Genomic DNA, 23,896 nt, shown 5'->3' on the forward strand with positions numbered 1-23,896 from the left:
TGGAGTAATTTCTTGTTATTTTCAAAGAGCTGTGATAGAAAATTCCCATATTTCTTCAAACAAAAGAAATGCAAAAGTAAGAAATTATAAACTAGAACACAAAACATCATGGTTGTACGTTGTATTTTTTTTTTTTAAGATTTTATTTATTTACAGAGCAAGAGAGCACAAGCAGGGGGAGGGGCGGAGGAAGAGGGAGAAGCAGGGAGCCTGATGCGGGGCTCGATCCCAGGACCCCGGGATCATGACCTGAGCCGAAGGCAGACACTTAACTGACTGAGCCACCCAGGCGCCCCTGTGCGTCGTATTGTTATCAATAACGGGTACAGTGCACAGATCATGGCAGTGCTAAGATATTCAGAGCATTCTGGTAAGCAGGAAAAGCAACACAGAAGCTTTCAGTGAAGTTTCCTAGTAGGTATCATTATCAGCTTAGCATCACTGATTCTGTCAGGAAATCAGATTATTACTCTACACTGAAGTTAAAGCAAACACCATATTTCAGACCTAAGTTATAAGAAAAATGGTAAATACATAATAGGTTTGCTATAAAAGTCTCTTTTGCTAACCCTTTCCATACTGAATAAGTTTTTAATAGAAAGACTTCCAAGTACTGCTCCTTAGTCATGAACAATCAGGCTAAAAACAAAAAAAGAAGCCGTCACTATTAATGTATTAATGTAAAGGGGAAAACAAGATCTTTAAAAAACATGACAGATACTTTGTCTTATAAATGCATCATAATTTCTCAGTTATGAATGAATTATGTATCAGTGATTTTAGACCTGTGGCCTACTATTTAATGCTTTGACTGGCAACCTCATGACTGAGTATCCCACTGAGTTGAGATAATTAATTCAACGTCTGAAAGTGTTCAGGTTTACAGCTGCAGAGTAGCTTGGATATCTGAGTTGGTTAGTATAATCTTACATTACAAAATAGTACCTAAAGAAAAACTATTATTAACCCCATGGCTGGCCCATTGTGCACGTGTGCATATATGTGGGGGGGGGTATCAGAGGTAAGATAAGCATTTTAACATTCATTCTAAATCAACCCCCATGGTAGTCCAGCAAAGTAAACATTAGCAAAGGCAATTTTGCAATTTTTTTTATTGATCGACAGTACAAGAAGTTTTCTGAAATGTTACAATTACCAATTCAGGTCTTCAGAAAGACGGAGATACCGGCATTCACCAAGTTACAAAGTGAAGCAGAGATCACAAGATAAAACGCAGGCAAAATGAAGCATGTATGAGTTTATAGATAATGGCTTTATATTATCTTTGACTCAGTTCTTAACTTTATATTATTACTACATACTTATTACAGTATTTCTAAACACAATTAAAAAAAACCAATAGTAACAAACTTGGTGCTTTGTATTTTAAACCAAGATATACTTAGAACAAATAAAGTCACCAAATATTCATCTTAAAAAAATACTGTATACATTCAACAGAAATAATCATACAGGACACATGATTCAAATTTGAACTTTAAGGATCAAATATTGGCCTAGAGAGTGTAGTTGTTTAAAGGCATTACATAGAATACTTCATTTGAGAATCCTAGCTGCTCAGATGCCTGGAAAATAGAGTCTAGGATCTTTGAAATTTCAAAAATATACCCCCCTCTACTTAAAGTCTGACATTCATTTGCACAAGCCAATATTAAATTTCAGACCCTGATGTTTCGTCTAGACAGCCGTGTTTTGCAAGCTCACACATTCTGAACTCTATGACAATGAAAACAGGAAAACAAAGCACACGTCTTCCGGTGAAGCTGAAACTCCGTCTCTTCAGTTGGGCATATCCACGTTCTGAAGGACGAGGCCCACTCGGCTTGGAATGTACACCTAAGTCAACACAATCATGTCAGTGCAATTGAAAGAAATACTGAACACGATGACCTTATGGCAAAAGGACATGATGCCCTCTCACATTTGCTTCAAGTTACGGTTATCTTTACGCTTCCGCAGGCTCCCAGCAGACATTTATTTCTACAGTTCAGCAGTCCTGGCACCTACGTGAGCCTCCTTTGAAGCAAGCACCACTAGAGGGCGCCATATACTTTACAAAACCCAGCGATCCGGAGCCACGAGGACTGTAAAGGACACTCGCGGCTGTCGAGGCACCATCCGGTGGTACAGGAAGGCTGTCCTAAGGTAACAGTGTTATTCTATTCAGGTGAACAACAGTAATAGACCGAACATTGCTCTACACCAGACTCTTATTTGTCATCCTGTTTTGTCTTCTGTCATTTTAAGAACTAAACCTGAAAGGTGATATAAGGGATCCTAAGGGTATTTAGGTCCCTCCCAGTCAAAAAGCTTGCCCCTGCATTTAAAATACAATACGCATCCTCTCCACGCCCTGCAGGGTCCTGACTGCGCTCCTTCCCGCGAGAGACTCCATCTCCCATCTCAACTCAGTGTGGCACAAGTCTCTTCTCCCCTCACACCAGGGTCCGCCTATAGGCGGCCCTTTCTTCCCTCCTCTGGGCTCAGAATACTCTACCTTGCTAGTTCCTATTTCTTGCATTTTAAAAAGTTGCAGCTCCACAGAGGGTTGTCCCTTGACAACGCTAGATGGGATAGCTTCTCCACTTTTCCTATGACAGCTCCATTTTTGTTTGTTTCCTCCTCCCCCTCCTGCTCCCCCTCCCCCTCCTCCTTCTTTGTCTTCGTCTTCCTCTTCTTCTTCTTTTTTTAAATCTGGGCAACCTTGGCTGTGTTGCTTTGCCTCTCTGGGTCCCAGATTTCCCTTCTGTGTGGTGAGGCACCAAACAATGGGAATCGCAGGTAACAGTTACTAAGTGCTCAGTATGTGCCCTCTGTCCGTCTCCCTGGTCTTTTAAGTACTAGTTCGTTCAACCCTCACGACCACCCTGTGAGGCCTTACTGCTATCACCTCCATTTTTCAGATGAGGGAATGGAGGCACGAAGCAGCTAAATAATTTTCCCAACCTCACACACTTTGTAAATGGCAGAGATAGGAGTCGAATCCAAGTTCTCTGGTTAAAGGGCATTTTTCTTTCTTTCTGAACATCTAACACAATTTGTGATTTTTTTCAAGTTTATGATCTGTCCTCCCCACCAGACGATGAACTTTAAAAGGGCAGAAGCTCTATGTCTTCATATTTCTAACTCTTCATAGGTGCCAGTGGACAAAGTAGGTGCCAATGGTGACTACATAAAATAATGAACAATGAATAAAGGAATAAATAAAAGTGGGCCCAATAACGTGCATATATTGTAAGATATTCTTTAATACACTTATATGTGAAATACTTTTTATAAAATCGAGAAGTGATCTGAACTGCTTGATGTTTATCTATGTGCTATTTTACATATAACATATTTACTGTTAACAAACAGTAAAAATAATATTAGACTGCTGTCATCATTGTGACAGCATCTCTCCATTTCTGACACTGCAAATATTTTATTATTTCAGTCATTTTATCTTTAAGTGAAAGTCTGACTGATGGGTTAAAAAAAGAAAAAAAAAAGCTTTTATTGCATGGGACCAGAATGAAAGATGCAAAGCAGGCAGGGCTTAAGCGAAAAAAAAAAAATGAACAGAACAGCTGATTTTCACTGAATGAGACTACTGTATGTCCAATACATCTCAACTCTTCAATTGAACACAATGTTTTCCCTTAAGGTTTTTGTGATAAAGAACTCTCACGACTCTAAGAAAAAAATCAGATACACTAATATAGTTGGTTAGTTTTGAACAATAAAGATTAAAGTGGTTGTAAAATGACGGCATTTTAAAAAGAAATTTATATTATGAATGTAGTAACTAGAGTTTTTCTAATCTTCAATTAATAGTGATTTTAGAAAATGATCATCTGAGAAAAATTTCACAAATGCTAACAGTCACTGGGTAGCTCAATGTCTCACAGTTTGATTTGCTTCCAGTACTTCCAAAAGATAAATATTATGTCCTTGCAGTCATTAAGTGTGGGAAACACTTTATGTCAATGCCATAATCTGTTTCCCTCTATTTTTCCTATAATTTACAGGTTCAACCAATTCTCTCTCCAACTCTTATCAAAACAGGCAGGAGTGAGAGACAGTGTTCTGCCCTTTCAAAGGAGTTTGCCAGGTACTTACTCTATTCTACGTGTGTAGTTTGGGGAATCATAAACTAGGTATAACTAATCAGTGGGACAGCAGGTTATAATAGAATGATTCTGAACTGTTCTAAGCATTTTTTTTTAAAGATTTTATTTATTTATTTGACAGAGAGAGACACAGTGAGGGAGGGAACACAAGCAGGGGGAGTGGGAGAGGGAGAAGCAGTCTTCCTGCTGAGCAGGGAGACAGATGCGGGGCTCCATCCCAGGACCCTGGGACCATGACCCGAGCTGAAGGCAGACACTTAATGACTGAGCCGCCCAGGTGCCCCATGTTCTAAGCATTTTAAAACTGAAGACCAATCTAAATTTTTCAAGTAGCACCAAAGACTAGACAAAAGAATTTCAGTTCCCTTTACATTAAAAACATTCCTTTGATTTTAGGTATGGTCTTATATGCATATAAAAGGATTCTGAGAAGTTCAAGGCTCTGCAGACAGATGCAATGAAACAAACAAGTCAGACCTAAACAAATAAGTACAGGTCTCTGCTCAGTGTGGCACAGTGATCGATCAGGACAGGTCACATCAATCTCCTATTTGAATCCTACAGAGTTTTGGCATCTACTCTGTTTGATTCATAACCTCATAACTAATTTCATTACTAAATACAAATGAAAACTATAAACCTATAATTTAGAAAAAAATCCTCCTTTCTGTGATCTTTTGGTATTTTAGCCACCCCAAATTTAAGAGTAAAACAAAAGGGATGACAAGAAGTTCAAGGCTTGCAATATATGCATTTAGTTTCCTATTTTGGCATTTAATGGTTAAAAAAATGCTCCAAGAACTCTTACTAAATGATGCTGGTCATTTTATGTAAGGAGCTTTATGATGCCAATTCCAGTCACACTTAGAGACCTCTTAATACTATCTGCTCAAAAAACCTTCGGTTGATAATTGTATAGTATCATTAATAGGAATATTGTGCAATTATATTTTTCACTGCAGTGTTAATTACTAGAATGTGTTTCTGTTGCTCTAGAGCCCTTGCAGTATAGGCAACATGAAAGAACTCCCCCAAGCAAGTGCTTTTTCTTAACTATGGCTATTTATGGAATTTTGAGTTTTCTTCTTTATTAGGGTTCTGAGTATGTAAATCAATTTTCTTAGTGGTTAGGAAATGACTACCAATTATACTAAAGGATTTAAGATAATCAGAACTAATCCTTATGATGAGACAATTACAGACATGAACGGTTTGGGGGCTTTATAATTTAGTGCTAAGTATTGGCTCTGTAACACTCATTTTGTAATTTTAATTCTAAAAATAGTTTTGATTCATACAGCAAGTGAAAAGAAATATGAACATAATTTAAGTAGGTTTAAACATGAAAATGTTTAAGCATATTTAAATATAAACAATTTGTATTTAAGTACATGTATAGAAAAACTGTTTAGTATGCACATCACAGATAATATATGCTGATCAACATACATACCACGCCCATGTGTTAGCCATTAAGCCCTAAAGATTTTGTGGTTAGGATCACATTAAGAACATATGAGGCAATGTGATGAATGGCCATGAATTTCATTTCTTTTAGCTAATATTTATAGTCAACACTTCAGAAGGAATCCGAATGCCACAGTATAACCCAATTCACTTATTAAGAGAGGCAAAATGCATGCTAATCTACCCAGTTATTTTGACTACCTTAATGACTTAATCACTATGCTGAACACTAACATGGCTAAAAACAAAACAAAAACAAAAAACCCCACAACAACAAAAATACCAAAACGGATCACACAATAATCTACTATATGATGACATCCAGGCAAAGGATTATGTTAATCTAGGATCATAATTGAGTTGCAAAAATTAATTATACAATTTTTGAAAACAGGGTGTCAAAAATTTGAAAACAAAATTTTAAAATGACTTTTAAGTGAAAAATACTTTAATTTTTAAATTTTCTTAGAAATTGCTAAATTTAGCAATAGCACATAATTGAAGGGTGATAACATCATTTGATGAAAAGGGCATTAGACCTTTAATAGTCTACATACACACATTTGTCACAAAAGAATTACAAATTATTTTGAAAAATAAGTTTGATATATAAAATAATTTCAATTTTCACATACGTGCTTTAGTTCATAAAATATTTTCTGAGAAAAAATAAATCTTATTCTAATTCATTATTTTATGTTAGGCTAAGAGAAAAGTGATGCTAATAAATATTTCTAAATAGAAATCCATATTGTCTAATTTAGAAATATTAAAAAAGAATAAGCTTTAAGAATAGTTTGATTTTTTTTCTTATCTGAAAAACCTAAACATGTTTATGATTTGGGATAGAGAAAAAGACATTTCCCAATCGCTAAATTGTATTTCTAATACAACTAAGGGACAATAAAGACAATAATACATCTATGCCGAATTCCCTATTTAAACCAAAAGTCTGCTTTTGAATTCCCAAATTTAGAATAAGAATAAACAGATCTACTCCCCCCCCCCTTTTAAAGATTATTTATTTATTTATCTGACAGAGAGAGATACAGAGAGAAAGGGAACACAAGCAGGGGGAGTGGGAGAGGGAGAAGAAGGCTTCCCGCGGAGCAGGGAGCCGGATGTGGGGCTAAAGAGATCTACTTCTTAATGATAAGGAGCCTAACTGGCAAAGTAATAAAGGCTAAAATTATTGCCTTATCCATATTTCACCCTTGAGACTACTTGAGTTACTGTAAAGGAAACTAATTCTCGTTTTAGGTTCAATAATCTGTTCTTCCATTTGTGCCAGGGAATTTGAATTTATGAACCAGAGAAGGGAAAGGACGCCTGCCTGCTTCCAGTGTGCCCACCCGACACGTAAGTAACATATAAGTTCATAGAAGTTCCTCTATCAGAAACCAAAATATAGAGAAGTGAGTGTGCTAAAATGGAATTTCCAATAACTGCCAGTAAAGCAGAATGGAGAAATTCTGACCCGTCGCTTCTTGGCATTCGTGGGCTACTCTGACCTTAGCAAATATGTTTCAACGGTAACACACACGCGGTTCTCGTCCGGCTTCCCAGTTTCAACCGGTGGAGTACATGGTAAGGAAGACGCGGGAATGGTACCTGCTGATGCTGCAGCTTGTATGGCTATTTTAATATTCCTTCATATTTTAAGATGCCTTCAAGCTCTGTTTGTTACTATCTTTGAAAACAGATTTGACACTTATTCAGCAGATCCTTTGGATTACTGAGCTTGCAAATTAAGCTTTAGTAAATACCGTGTACTTGTTACGACGGGCAGACATTTCACGGAGAAGGAAAGATGCCTTCTTTTCTCATGTGGGAAGCAAAAGTGATCTCTCGCTGGTGGCAGAATGAGATCTAGAGTGCCTACAGTCATGTTCAAGAAACCTGATTGGATCCCAGCACATATGACCTCCTTTAATAAAGAATCCCATTATAATGAGGCATTCTTTGAATAGGTTTGTTTTTTTAGTGTGATTTCCTCCCCCCTCTGGCTCTTCAAAGGATAACTCTGGCAAGAAGGAACATGTTTTATTGGATTTTCTGGTCTATTTGGGCTCCCTCATTCCTATATTAAAACCAGTGATTATTTCACCTGGAGCCTAAAGACATTCAAATGAGTGTTTCCTGAAGCACCTGAAGTTATTGAAACAAGATGCTGCTGCTGGGAAGACAGAGCTTAATCATTACCTTTCTGACCAAGCTGGATCAGAATTCTAATACAGGCAGTGGTGTTAAGCTATGTTCTATTTCTCACGTGCTTGCAGCACTGTATTCCTCTACCTGTTATCAACGCTTATGCGCTACTCTCCACTCCACCTGCTAATTTAGAACTGTGCATTCCTTATTTGCAAGATAAATTCAGTGAGTACTTGCAAAATAATCTCCTGACTGTTGCTGCCGCTGTGAGTTGGCTTGTTCTAATTAGGATAGAATATTTTTACTCTTACAAAAATTGAAAGGATGGCAAGATATTTTCTGCCCATCCCCAAAGATTTTGAGCCCTTGCCTAAGATTATAATTTCTCCCAAATTGGGAGGAGGTCTTCTTAACCATGTGTCCTCAAAGCACCTAGTATCTGGATGTGCTTAAAATACCTAAAAAAGAACTGAACAGCCGTAACAATAATACCTTTAAAGTACATGGGAAATAGCGTTTTGCAGTTTCCAAAAAACTTATGTTAATGAGTTTATGCCTCAAGAATCTCTTGCTGTTGGGAGGATACTATACTAATCCTCATTACACAGATGAGGGAAAATGCAGTGCAGAAAGGGTGAGAACTCAAGTTCTCAGAACTAGTCAATGGCAGACAGGGGGCTCCATCCCAAGTTTGCTGCCACGACATTCTGTGGTCTTTTCAGTGTTCTACCATGCCTCTCTACCTAACAGAACCCTCACTGGACACATGAAGCTTTAGGAAGTTTGCTACACACACATTTAGCCTGACTCTTCCGAATTCCTTTCAGTCTGGTTTGACTGGTTCAACCCCAGCTTTCTCGCAGCAAGCTGCTGCTTCTCTATGGGTCCTCTTTGCAAGCTGAATGCTCTTCCTTAGTCCCTCAGGGGTCTCTAACTCTTCTGGTTATTGCAGAACTTTAAGAGAGTTTTTTAAAAGATTATTTATTTATTTATTATTATTTATTTATTTATTTATTTAGCGAGAGAGCGCACACAATCACGGGGAGGAACAGAGAGAGAGAGGGAGAAAGAGAATCTTAAGGAGACTCCATGCTGAGCCTGGAGCTGGACACAGGGCTCAATCTCAGGACCCTGAGACCATGACCTGAGCCAAAATCAAGAGTCAGACGCCTAACTGACTGAGCCACCCAGGTGTCCCCCAAGATAATTTCTAAAATTCATTTCAGAGGGGTGCCTGGGTGGCTCAGTTGGAAGAGTGCCTGACTCTTGATTTCAGCTCAGGTCATGATCTCAGGGTTGTGAGACTGAGCCCTGCTTCGGGCTCCCCGCTCAGCGTGGAGTTAGGTTCAGATTCTCTCTCCCCACCCCCCCACCCCTCCCCCCACTTGTGTGCTCTCTCTCAATTAATAAAATCTTAAAAAAATAAAATTCATTTAGAAACAATTTTTATCAATCTTTACATGGCAAAGCTGAATGTTCTGACAAACTACAACAATTATTCTTTGTTGAAAAAGTCTGATAGCACCGTGAAGCCCTCCCTTTTAAGAATGCATATGTATCTATACCTGTATCTAAAGCTACATAAGCATCACCATCATTACCACCTATATGCACGCACATACTGTTAGAGTAACACTCACTTCTCCTGTGGCCATTACCCTTTCCTCAGACCCTTAACCCACAACTCAATCTTACTCATTTCTGCTCTTTTCATTTATTTTATGCCACTGTCTTTGGCAAGCTGATTCTGTATCTAACATGGTGATTTACAAAGTGATGTACTTGCACCACTTTAAGAGGTGGGAATATAGTAGAAAAATGAGGGAACCAGGGGTCTCTTACAGATTCTCCCTTTTGACCTCCAAATCTGGAGAGTTTCTAAATCCTACATTTTTAAAAGAAGCCTTACAGTTTAAAGCAGTTTTTTTCACATGTGTTAACAACACAAAGTAAAAATTAGTTATATGGTTTAATGTTTTCCTCAGTGATATGAGGAAATCAGAAAATTTTGTAAGAATGAATTCAGTCTTTAATTGGCTGCAAGAAAGAAAAAAGATAGATTTTTATAGACCTTCTTAAGGTGTTTTACATTAAACTTCATTAGACAGTCAATAATGTAGAAATCTGCTGGATGTAAAATATACAGAAAGCAAGAACAGAAGGGAAGTAAGTTACATAAAAAATAGCAAAAAATGCCTTCCCCTTATTTTTTGAGAAATAGTTTTTATTCCTATTAATATCCAAACTTCCCCAATTGTCCACCAAATACCCCTATCAGTTTTCCAAAAGCAAATTCAGTCTAGCACCACACACACCGCTCTGAATGTTTTAGCTCACTTATTCTCTATCAACCCCTCCCTGTTTTGTTTTGTTTTGTTTTTACATGCCACTTACTTGTTGAAGAGTTGTTTCTTTGGACAAAAACATCACTTTAAAAATAAAGGGTTAAATGAAAATGCAATGAAAAGATCTTAAAGACCTTACTTACCAAAAGAGAATAGGGACGCTCATTATGTTTAAAATCTTCAGAAAAAAAATCGGTATTGTGGTCCAATCTCTGATGTCCTCCATATTCTGCTGCATCTGTATCTAGCACAATTTTGAATGTACAGCTTTTAAGGAATCACAATGGTTCAGGAGAGAAATGAGACATTATAAAATATGTTCTGAGATAGCAATTTGAAAGTGAGTATTCTGAACATTGTTAAATCATGTTTAGTGTTATATACCCATTTCTTTTCTAATATTTCAGAGATCTTCATGTTTGAAAGGGGTGTTAGAGACTCTGGTTCACACACCCATGGGATCCTTGCTATCCTATCACAGCTTATCACATGATCATCCAAGCTGGGACTGACTGTCCTCATGAACAGAGAATCTACTTTACTCATATTACAACCCATCCCATTCATTAGAAAGTCACCTCTACAGTGAATGGAAATTTGACTTCTTGGGACTTTTCAACCCGGAAAAGCCATAAAGAATAAATTCAAAATTCAGTAACCTTTCAAATATTTAATAATAGTTATGCTACCTCCATGTGTCCTCTACATCTATTACTTAATACATACTAAATGTAATCCCAGGACCTTTAAGAATTTCTCATTTGATATGGCTTTTTACTCCTTCCCCATCTCCAACTTCATTCCAGTTAATCAAAGTGAGGAACACAAGTGAACCAAGTGTCCATGTGTGGTCTGAAGAGTGCAGAACAAAGCAGGTCTCCTCCTGCTATAAACACACAAGATCATGAAAACATACTATCCATCCATGTTACACAGAGAGTCATGCTGCATTCACGTGGTCTGATACCATTTAACATCTGTTTTTTCAGGTGAGTTATTAAGTATGTTTTATTACTGTATTTACAACAAAATAAAAGCTATGGCTATTGTGTTCAAATTTATTATGCTCTAGGGACGCCTGGGTGGCTCAGTCGGTTAAGCGGCTGCCTTCGGCTCAGGTCATGGTCCCAGGGTCCTGGGATGGAGTCCCACATCGGGCTCCTTCCTCAGCGGGGAGCCTGCTTCTCCCTCTGCCTCTGCCTCTCCCCCTGCTTGTGCTCTGTCTCTCTCTGACAAATAAATAAAATCTTAAAAAAAAAATTATTATGCTCTAAATGTCTAGACATGATACTTAATACAAAATTCTTTAAGTAAATGTACATGAGTACATATAGAAATCTTAACTTTCTTCTAGCCCAAGGAGGGATACAAAGAGATTTAAATGCTTTGTGTTTTCTTTCTCTGGTATATAAATCTTTGATTCAGAAGTGTTTGTATATTTTCATTAAAAAGTATCACATTAAAAGTACACATGGTGACAAACAATGACCATCATTTTCATGCCTAGGGAATCTCTGTCTAGGTAAGAGATTCAGACAAACTCGCTAAAGGAACTTTTGCTGGGAGGGGTGACTCCATTTCAGTCAATCTAGGTCAGCCTGCTCTGACTCAAATTCAAACTGATAATCAGAATGTTAGTGTTTAACAAGAGAGAGACAGAGAGAGAAAGACTGAGATTCAAAAGATGACTACTGGGCACAGGCAAATTCTAAAGTCACTCAATATAGCTGAAAATGACTTGAGCATTCGAAATCATTTAATGGCAAAACACAGATAGTGAAAATAAATAACTGGAGACACTGTAAATAAATGAAGCCTTGTGGAATGAAAGGAACTATTAAAAATAAAGTTTAGCTTTTGTTCTTCATCCTAGTTCATTAAATACTTGTACAAATCTTCAAAAAGCAAAAATCTTTAAAAAAAAAAATGGGGCACCTGGGTGGCTCAGATGGTTAAGCATCTGCCTTCGGCTCAGGTCATGATTCCAAGGTCCTGGGATCAAGCCCCATGTAGGGCTCCCTACTCAGCAGGAAGTCTGCTTCTCCCTCTCCCTCTGCCTCTCCCCCTCCCCCTGCTTGTGCTCTCTTGCTCTCTGTCAAATAAATAAATAAATAAATAAAATCTTAAAAAAAAATCTTCAAAAAGCAAAAAGAACAAAACTGAGAAAAATAAGTACAATTTAGAGACTGATGTCCTGGAATACTTTAAAAACTTTTGAAATAGAGTATCAATTATTAAATTAGTAGTGATCTTAACTATAAGATTAACTTAATATAATCTTAACTATACCAACTTAATAATTGGTAGTAGTGTCTGAAGAAAGCAAGTATCTCTTTAAAAGCAGGGGTTCCCAACCTGTGGGTTGATATTCACTGGTGGCTATTATTAAAAGGATCTCACCGAATGAGTAATTATGTTATTATAACGGACTGGGAATCTATATTTGCATCAGGCATTGTCTGAAGCCTAAATTATGTTATTATACACATTTAGATACTGTATTTTAAATAATGTGCAGCTTTTTTTGATTAATAAAATGCAGATTCATTTAAAAAGTCACAAGATTTAGAGTAAGGTTTTGCTTATATATTTTTTCAATCAAGGATACTGAAAGAACAATTGTTATAAAAGTCCATTTCTTTTTGACATTGAAAAGGGATCATCATATTTAAATGCTTGGAATCTACTCACTTAATATATATAATTTGTAGCCAGAAAGCAAAAGCTTACAAAAGTCATAATGAAAGTTTTAAAACATCAGTTTGGAACTGTTTCTCTAATTTATAATTTAAAGAAAAAATTCTGCTGTGGCCACTTTTGGAATTACCCAGCCCTATGTCTTTATTACTCAGGGAATACAATAACTTCCTTTAGAAAAGCAACACTCGAGCTCCAGAAATTACAATAATTTAAAACACTAGAATAAAAGTAATAATTGTGGAAGGGGGGCGGAGCAAGATGGCAGAGGAGTAGGAGACCTCGATTTCGTCTGGTCCCAGGAATTCAGCTGGATAGGGATCAAACCATTCTGAACACCTACGAACTCAACAGGAGATTGAAGAAAAGAGTAGCACAACTCTCTGAACAGAAAAGCGACTGCTTTTTGGAAGGGCTGTACGGAAAGCTTGCAGGGAACAAAAGCTCTCGAGAGCAAACCCAAGCTGATTACTTAGTGTGGACCCAGCAAGGGCGGGGCAATTCCGCCTCCAGCAAAGACATTTGGGAACCATGGAAACAGGCCCCTCCCCCAGAATATCAGCAAGAACAGCCAGCCAAGACCAAGTTTACCGATCAAGGAGAACGGGAGAACTCCAGCGCTAGGGGAATACTGAACAGAGAATTCATGGCTTTTTTCCCCATGATTCTTTCATCTTTCAAAGTTAATTTTTTTAACTGTCTTTTCTTTTTTTTTTTTTGAATTTTTCTTTTCCCTTTTTCAACCATCTTATCAATCTTTTTTAAAATATTTTTTATTTTTCATTTTTAGAGTCATATTCTATCCCTTCATAGTAGTTACCTTTATTTTTGGTATACGTATATGTAAGTTGTTCTCTCTTTAAAATTTTGAGATACAGTTTCTTCCAACAGATCAAAATATACCCTAAATCTCTAGTGTATGACTTTCTTCTAGTCTCCTGCCTGATCACATTCGCTCCTTTTTTTTTAAATCCTCTTCTTTCATTTTTCAACAAACTTCTTATCAATTCCTTTTATAAAATCTTTTATAATTTTCATCTTTACAGTCATATTCCATCCCTTCATCATATTAACCCTTTTTTTGTACATGTATAAGTTTTTCTTTCCTTAAAATTTTGGGAGGCACTTTCTTCTAACAGACCAAAATACACCCAAAATCTAATGTGTGGCACTGATCTGTGCACCAGACTGATATTTGATATTTGATCATATTCTGTTTTTTTTGTTTTGTTTTTCTTTGTTTTTATCGTTATCTTTTTCTCTTGTTTTCTTTCTTTTCCTCTGGTTTCAGGTCTTTTCTGATTTGTTTAGTGTATATTTTCTGGGGACGTTGTTACCCTGTTAGCATTTTTTAAGATTTTATTTATTTGAGACAGAGAGAATGAGAGAGAGAGAGAGAGAGAGAGAGCACATGAGAGGGGGGAGGGTCAGAGGGAGAAGGAGACTCCCTGCCAAGCAGGGAGCCCGGATGTGGGACTTGATCCAGGGACTCCAGGATCATGACCTGAGCTGAAGGCAGTCGCTTAACCAACTGAGCCACCCAGGCACCCTACCCTGTTAGCATTTTGTTCTCTCATTCATCTATTCTCCTCTGGACAAAATGACAAGACGAAAAAAAATCACCTCAACAAAAAGAACAAGAGGCAGTACTGACTGCCAGGGACCTAATCAATACGGACATTAGTACGATGTCAGAACTAGAGTTCAGAATGACTCTAATGACAGTTGATTTTAAAGATACTATCTGGGCTTGAAAAAGCATGGAAGTGATTAGAGAAACCCTTCCTGGAGAAATAAAAGAACTAAAATCTAACCAAGTCAAAATCAAAAAGGCTATTAATGAGGTGCAATAAAAAATGGAGGCTCTAACTGCTAGGAATAATGAGGCAGAAGAGAGAATTAGTGATATAGAAGACCAAATGATGGAAAATAAAGAAGCTGAGAAAAGGAGAGATAAACAACTACTGGATCATGAGGGCAGAATTCAAGAGATAAGCAATACCATAAGACGAAACAACATTAGAATAATTGGGATCCCAGAAGAAGAAGAAGAAAGAGAGGGGCAGAAGGTATATTGGAGCAAATTATAGCAGAGAACTTCCCTAATTTGGGGAAGAAAACAGGCATAAAAATCCAGGAGGCACAGAGAACCCCCCCTCAAAATCAATAAAAATAGGTCAACACCCCGACATTTAATAGTAAAACTTACGAGTCTCAGAGACAAAGAAAAATCCTGAAAGCAGCTCGGGACAAGAGGTCTGTAACCTACAATGGTAGAAACATTAGATTGGTAACAGACCTATCCACAGAGACCTGGCAGGCCAAAAAGGACTGGCATGATATATTCAGAGCACTACATGAGAAAAATATGCAGCCAAGAATACTATATCCAGCTAGGCTGTCACTGAAAATAGAAGGAGAGATAAAAAGCTTCCAGTACAAACAAAACTAAAGAAATTTGCAAACACAAAACCAGCCCTACAAGAAATATTGAAATGGGTCCTCCAAGCAAAGAGAGCCTAAAAGCAACATAGACTAGAAAGGAACACAGACAATATACAGTAACAGTCACCTTACAGGCAATACAATGGCACTAAATTCATATCGTTCAACACTTACCCTGAATGTAAATGAGCTAAATGCCCCAATCAAAAGACAGAGGCTATCAGACTGGATAAAAAAACAAGACCCATCGATATGCTGTCTGCAAGAGACTCATTTTAGACCCAAAGACACCCCCAGATTGAAAGTGAGGGGGTGGAAAACCATTTACCATGCTAATGGACACCAAAAGAAAGCTGAGGTAGCAATCCTTTTATCAGACAAATTAGATTTTAAACCAAAGACTGTAATAAGAGATGAGGAAGGACACTATATCATACTTAAAGGGCCTATCCAACAAGAAGATCTAACAACTGTAAATATCTATGCCCCTAACATGGGAGCCGCCAATTATATAAGCCAATTAATAACAAAAGCAAAGAAACACACTGACAACAATACAACAATAGTGGGGGACTTTAACACCCCCCTCACTGAAATGGACAGATCATTAAGCAAAAGATCAACAAGGAAATAAAGACTTTAAATGACACACTGGACCAAACGGACTTCACAGATATATTCAGAACATTCCATCCCAAAGCAACGGAATACACATTCTTCTCTAGTGCCCATGGAACATTCTCCAGAATAGATCATATCCTAGGTCACAAATCGGGTCTCAACTGGTACCAAAAGATTGGAATCAGTCCCTGCATATTTTCAGACCACAATGCTTTGAAACTAGAACTCAATCACAAAAGGAAAGTCGGAAAGAACTCAAATACGTGGAGGCTAAAGAGCATCTTACTAAAGAATGAATGGGTCAACCAGGAAATTAAAGAAGAATTAAAAAAATTCATGGAAACCAATGAAAATGAAAACACAACTGTTCAAAATCTTTGGGATCCAGCAAAGGCAGCCCTAAGAGGAAAGTATATGCAATACAAGCCTTTCTCAAGAAACAAGAAAGGTCTCAAATACACAACCCAACCCTGCACCTAAAAGAGCTGGAGAAAGAACAGCAAATAGAGCCTAAACCCAGCAGGAAAAGAGAAATAATAAAGATCGAGCAGAAATCAATGAAATAGAAACCAAAAGAACAGTAGAACAGATCAACAAAACTAGGAGCTGGTTCTCTGAAAGAATTAACAAGACTGATAAACCTCTGGCCAGACTTATCAAAAAGAAAAGAGAAATGACCCAAATAAATAAAATTATGAACAAAAGGAGATGACAACCAACACCAAAGAAATACAAACAATTATAAGAACATATTATGAGCAAGTATATGCCAGCAAATTTGATAATCTGGAAGAAATGGATGCATTCCTAGAGATGTATCAACTACCAAAACTGAACCAGGAAGAAATAGAAAACCTGAACAGACCTATAACCACTAAGGAAATTGAAGCAGTCATCAAATATCTCCCAACAAACAAAAAGCCCAGGGCCAGATGGCTTCCCAAGGGAATTCTACCACACATTGAAAGAATTAATACCTATCCTTCTGAAACTGTTCCAAAAAATAGAAATGGAAGGAAAACTTCCGAACTCGTTTTATGAGGCCACCATTACCTTGATCCCAAAACCAAAGACCCCATCAAAAAGGAGAATTACAGACCAATATTCTTGATGAACATGGATGCAAATTCTCACCAAACTACTAGCCACTAGGATCCAACAGTACATTAAAAGGATTATTCACCACGACCACGTGGGATTTATTCCTGGGCTGCAAGATTGATCCGCAAATCAATCAATGTGATACAATACACTAATAAAAGAAAGAACCATATGATCCTCTCAATAGATGCAGAAAAAGCATTTGACAAAGTACAGCATCCTTTCTTGATGAAAACTCTTCAGAATATAGGGATAGAGGGTACATACCTCAATATCATAAAAGCCATCTATGAAAAACCCACAGCAAATATCATTCTCAATGGGGAAAAACTGAGAGCGTTTCCCCTAAGGTCAGGAACACGGCAGGGATGTCCACTATCACCAGTGCTATTCAACATAGTATTAGAAGTCCTAGCCACAGCAATCACACAAGAAAAAGAAATAAAAGGCATCCAAATCGGCAAAAAAGAAGTCAAACTCTCACCATTTGCAGATGATATGATACTTTATGTGAAAAACCCAAAAGACTCCACCCCAAAACTGCTAGAACTCACACAGAAATTCAGTAAAGTGGCAGGATAGAAAATCAATGCACAGAAATCAGTGTCATTCCTATACACCAACAACAAGACAGAAGAAAGAGAAATTAAGGGGTCGATCCCATTTACAACTGCACCCAAAACCATAAGATACCGAGGAATAAACCTAACCAAAGAGGCAAAGAATCTGTACTCAGAAAACTAGAAAATACTCATGAAAGAAATTGAGGAAGACACAAAGAAATGGAAAAACGTCCCATGCTCATGGATTGGAAGAACAAATATTGTGAAGATGTCAATGCTACCTAGAGCAATCTACACATTCAATGCAATCCCTATCAAAATACCATCCACTTTTTTCAAAGAAATGGAACAAATAATTGTAAAATTTGTATGGAACCAGAAAAGACCCTGAATAGCCAGAGGAATGTTGAAAAAGAAAAGCAAAGCTGGTGGCATCACAATTCTGGACTTCCAGCTCTATTACAAAGCTGTCATCATCAAGACAGTATGGTACTGGCACAAAAGCAGACACATCGATCAACAGAACAGAATCGAGAGCCCAGAAATGGACCCTCAACTCTATGGTCAACTAATCTTTGACAAAGCAGGAAAGAATGTCCAGTGGAAAAAAGACAGTCTCTTCAACAAATGGTGTTGGGAAAATTGGACAGCCACATGCAGAAGAAGGAAACTGGACCATTTCCTTACACCACACACAAAAACAGACTCCAAATGGTTGAAAGACCTAAACGTGAGACGGGAGTCCATCAAAATCCTAAAGGAGAACACAGGCAGCAACCTCTTCGACCTCAGCCGCAGCAACTTCTTCCCAGAAACATCGCCAAAGGCAAGGGAAGCAAGGGCAAAAATGAACCATTGGGACCGCATCAAGATAAAAAGCTTTTGCATAGCGAAAGAAACAGTCCACAAAACCAAAAGACAACTGACAGAATGGGAGAAGATATTTGCAAATGACATATCAGATAAAGGGCTAGTATCCAAAATCTATAAAGAACTTCTTAAACTCAACACCCAAAGAACAAATGATCCAATCAAGAAATGGGCAGAAGACATGAACAGACATTTTTCCAAAGAAGACATCCAAATGGCCAACAGACACATGAAAAAGTGCTCAACATCGCTTGGCATCAGGGAAATCCAAATCAAAACCTCAGTGAGATATCACCTCACACCAGTCAGAATGGCTAAAATTAACAAGCCAGGAAACGACAGATGTTGGCGGGGATGCGGAGAAAGGGGAACCCTCCTACACTGTTGGTGGGAATGCAAGCTGGTGCAGCCACTCTGGAAAACAGTATGGAGGTTCCTCAAAAAGTTGCAAACAGAGCTACCATATGATCCAGCAATTGCACTACTGGGTATTTACCCCAAAGATACAAATGTAGGGATCACAAGGGGTACATGCACCCTGATGTTTACAGCAGCAATGTCCACAATAGCCAAACTATGGAAAGAGCCAAGATGTCCATTGACAAATGAATGGATAAAGAAGATATGGTATATATATATAATGGATTATGCAGCCATCAAAAGGAATGAAATCTTGCCATTTGCAATGAGGGGAATGGAACTGGAGGGTGTTATGCTGAGCGAAATAAGTCAATCAGGGAAAGACATGTATCATGTGACCTCACTGATATGAGGAATTCTTAATCTCAGGAAACAAACTGAGGGTTGCTGGAGTGGTGGGGGGTGGGAGGGATGGGGTGGCTGGGTGATACACATTGGGGAGGGTATGTGGTATGGTGAGTGCTGTGAATTGTGCAAGACTGTTGAATCAGAGATCTGTACCTCTGAAACAAATAATACATTACATGTTAAAAAAAAAAAAAGAAGAAGAAGAGAGCAGGAGGGGAAGAATGAAGGGGGGGAAATCGGAGGGGGAGATGAACCATGAGAGACGATGGACTCTGAGGAACAGACTGAGAGTTCTAGAAGGAGAGGTGTGGGAGCATGTGTTGGCCTGGTGATGGGTGTTTAGGAGGGCACGTTCTGCATGGAGCACTGGGTGTTGTATGCAAATAATGAATCGTGGAACATTGCATCAAAAACTAATGATGTAATGTATGATGATTAACAACATAATAAGAGTAAAACAAATGTGTATTAAAAAATAAATAAAAAATAAAAGTAATAATTGTGGAAGAGCCTTATAATTGTGAATTACTACCACCTATTATTTGAGTATTAGAAACCCATCTTTTAGGGACACTGCTTAGAACAAACAATTTTAAGGCAGTTATTTGAGCACCTGGATTGACTGACTGATTGATTTCTTATCTCTCACTCAGGCATTCCCTTATTCCTTCTTTCTCATGTGCATACGCACACACAACAGGGCACCCAAACAGCACCAAAATCCCTGCAAACCCCCATCTTTCACTAAAGGACTTCTCTGAAAATAGAACTCTGAGAGAATTTACACTTATTTTACATTATTTTTTAAATATGGTTTCTAATTCTGTAGCAGATAGAATAAATTTAGCAGGATACCTCAAAAGGCCCTGCTTCATTTATAGCTACCTCCTGATACTTAACAGAATGTCTTTTCATAAAAGGTTCTCACTACATCTTTGAAACATTCAGGACAATTCTGATTCACCAAGAAAGGTCAAATTCCGTATCTTATATTTTTGTATTAGAGGAAAGTAGAATAAGTTATCTTTACTCCCCCACTCACTAAGTACACAAAATGTATGAGGCACTGTGTAAGATAAAAAAAAAAAAAGGCTAAGATATGGTCTTAGTTTACATACTACTTACAGCTGTAAGGAAAGGTAACACATGCACCTGAATGTCTATAAATAAAGCAGAAAGCAATATGCAATGAGAGGGAGAGCCCAGGAGGAAAGGTAGGACTGACTGTCTATAGAGCGTTTTGAAGGCTGGGCTAGACTGTTAAGATTTATTTTGGTAATGAAGTATGAGAATGTTGAGGATTGGTGAGAAAGAGTATGACAATCAAGAAAATTAACCTGGAGGTTGGGGGTAGGATAAGATGGACAAAGAAAAGATCAGGTCAGAGAGAACAGTCGGGAGTCTTACAAGGTCCACGGATAGCAGTATGGCTAACCTCAGAGAGTGTGAATGGAGAGGCATAGATACATCAATGAGAATTTGGATGGAAAAGTAAGGACACCAATGCACCACATGGGGAGACAGAAGCAGGAGAGAATGTGTGCACCCAGAGACACACAATCAGTTCAGTGGCAGAGTTGGGATGTACACACCAGTCGAATGTAATCTAATTACCCTACTCTCTACACCTGGGCACCTAGTTTATATGGAGAATCAGGCAAAGTCTTTTCATAAACAGTTTCTTGTATAATTCTAAAGTTGCGATTCTTAGAATAAAGAGGCCAGAATGAATATGACATGAGAGGAATAAAAAGTTAAAAAGCAGATAGAATGATATTCATCTAAATGATTAATCTTGTTACACTTAAAAGACTGATGTTCAAAGACTGAATTCTTAACATTCCTTATGGAGTGTGAATATCTGACATTTATTATATTTGTTCTCGATCCATTCTTGTTCATTAGGTTCATTTGGTCATTTTATTGGTAATACAAAATATTGGACCAAAAAATACACCTTGCTCAATTTGGGAAAATACAGTAGGAAAAAAAATGATAGAATGATGGAATTATTTTATAAGGATTTTTTTCTACAAAAGAGATCAAATAGGTCCTTATCCATTTGAATGTCATTTAAAAATATTATGATTTCTTCTTATTTTAAATTCAAGAGCTTCCTAAGTATTTGATATATCTATCAACAGGTTGAAATAGATAAGAAGTTTTAAGCATTATTGTATAATCTATGTCCTTAAATTTGAACCAAGCAAGAGCCATGTTCTGAAGACCTATACTAATAAGATTAAAGAAGAGTGAAGGCATGAAGACTCTTAAATTCAATGGCTCTTCAAATACTTCAAAAGCTGCTGTGTTTGCTCAGCTACTTGATAAAGTGTCTGTTCAAAGTATAAGGATTTTGATGTAAGAAGTACTATCATTTATATCATTCTGCACTAAACTCACTTCACTCCCGCTGATGAAGCGAAGGAAATTTATTGTAAGGTACAACCCCTGAGGTTTCAAATTGAGTGACAATGAAAGGGGTTCTCCAGTCACTAGGTGAACACAAAGATGGCAAAGATGGTAAGTTACCATCCATCTTTACATCTAAGGCATCATCAATTTTAAGATGAATTATTTTATATAATCCCAATAAAGAGAAAAAAAAATATCACTACCATGCCATTCACTGTAGGACACATCCCAAATGAAGACAAGCTTAAATGTGAAAAAAATGTACATCTTAGAATATATGCATTTATTATATTATTTTCAGATCTGAGTCTTTAATCAGCCCACCCATATTATTATGGTTGCAATAACTACTGGGAGCTCAATGGCCCCAGGAGAAAGAATCTCTATCAAAGGCAAGAAATATTCCATATAAAATTTTAAGGAACTGTGAACAAACATCTGGTAGAGTAAGAACAGGTGCTGGAAAGCAAAGACAATTTTGTATTTTTAACAATCTGAAAACAACTACCAGCACAGGACTAGCCACAGTGTTCCAACATAATCCTTCTCTTTTTATGTGTCATGAGTTGAATTTTATTTATTACCAGCTGCAATCCACAAAATCTTCAGTTATAACTGTATACCATCTTAAATAGATGTTCCTTTATTTCATAAATATAGCTAAATTATGCCTAGGCAATACACTGGGCCATACATTACACCTTTTAGTTGCTCTCTCTGGTCTTTTTCCAAATGCAAAAGTAGCAAAGACTTGTGATGTGTTGCTCTATATTGTATAAATCTGTATGTGTCTTAATGTGAGGTTAGGTGTGTCTGTGTGTCTGATTTAGGCATTCCCACATTTACTTCTGTGATCTAAAATATATACTAACTTAAAAATTCATCATAGAAAAGGAATCCTGATATTTTAATTATTTTTTCAAAACTATTTTATGGCAATGTGGCATTTATGACTAAGCTACTTTCAATGGAAAATATCCATTTAAATTTTTTCTCTTCTTAATGTTAGTTTTAAAATATCCCTAGATATTATATTTCTAAAACAAAATTAAAACAGAGAGTAATGTGAAAGTAAATAAAGGAATGTATTATTGAATATAACCAAAGTGTATTTTAAGATATAATAAATGCCAAACACCACAACTTCTCTCTAAGGGAACAATCTTTTTTTTACTCTTACTGGTTCATATTAATATTTTGGTGTTTTTGTAAAAAGCTACATACACATTCAAGTTTGTGAGCACTGTCTTAATTAAAAGTTTAAATGACAACCAAATGTTTTAATTAAGTACAAAATAGAAGTATATTTCTAGTATAATCTAAGATGTCCTCATGTCATCAGCAATAAGTTTCTGCAATTAACTACAATTCCTTTAAGTTTACCTCCTTGGCTGTAAATTTTTAGAAACTGTATAATGCAGAATAGCAATAAAACAAACTCAAAGGATGAGGGGGCTCAAGTATTATCTACCATGTTAATTAATGTATTGCTATGCTTTTGGAAATAAATTTCCATGCAAATTATTAGTTTATGCTTAGGTATGCTTAATGACATATACCAGTAAATAGCTAACTGAATGATAATACCAAGTATTAAGTACCACGTATTTCTCTATGCAAACAGGAATATTATTCTAAATACTTTACAGAATACTTTGCCTAACCCAACTAGGAACTTTTCTTTATCCTAGAAGGTTATATAACTTGAAATAAAAAATATCATTGTTTCTCAATAACTCAAGAAAGAATAATAATGAAAAAATATGCCCACAGTTAAAGTATAATAATGAAAAAATATGCCCACACTTCTAGCCTAAGCATCCTCTAAAATTGTTGTTTTTTGTCTGTGTCATTAAGGATTGCCCAAAGAACTTGTAAATTCAATTATTTGATGAAGCAATAGCAATTATTTAGAACTGAAAAAGAAAAAAATAAGATTTTTATTCACCTTTAACCACATACTTTGTCATCTAAATGAGTTTTGACCATGCAGATTCAACATTTTTTACAAAAACATTGTGCTTTGGAACTCAAAATAATTTTGACTTCAGCTATAAAGAAATACCTTTTCCCAAACTTACTCTAATACAGCCTTCATTGGAATACAATGAAACATATATAAATGTTAACTCTATAAAACAAGGATATATATATATATGTATATATATCAAAAATACATAAAAAATAATTTCACCCCAAAAGACTCCACCCCAAAACTGCTAGAACTCATACAGAAATTCAGTAAAGTGGCAGGATAGAAAATCAATACACAGAAATCAGTGGCATTCCTATACACCACCACCAAGACAGAAGAAAGAGA

At 36.9% G+C, this 23,896-nt stretch overlaps 1 protein-coding gene across 1 annotated transcript in view; it reads right to left on the reverse strand.

Annotated features, from left to right (window-relative positions):
• Positions 1 to 1,095: 1,095 nt before the first annotated feature.
• The window catches only part of GBE1 (1,4-alpha-glucan branching enzyme 1), a 279,362-nt gene continuing 256,561 nt past the window's right edge, over positions 1,096 to 23,896 (reverse strand). The window contains exons 15-16 of the mRNA XM_088024239.1: positions 10,240 to 10,355; positions 1,096 to 1,857 (exon numbers count right to left, since the gene is read on the reverse strand). Coding sequence (XP_087880365.1) covers positions 1,801 to 1,857; positions 10,240 to 10,355 — 173 coding nt within the window. The 3' untranslated portion in view covers positions 1,096 to 1,800. The remainder of the gene's footprint in view (positions 1,858 to 10,239; positions 10,356 to 23,896) is intronic.

The sequence above is a fragment of the Eumetopias jubatus genome, unplaced genomic scaffold (genome assembly GCF_037043125.1).
Source record: "Eumetopias jubatus isolate StellerSeaLion01/CBP00866 unplaced genomic scaffold, mEumJub1_p1.0 scaffold_1, whole genome shotgun sequence".
NCBI classification, from domain to species: Eukaryota; Metazoa; Chordata; class Mammalia; order Carnivora; family Otariidae; genus Eumetopias; species Eumetopias jubatus.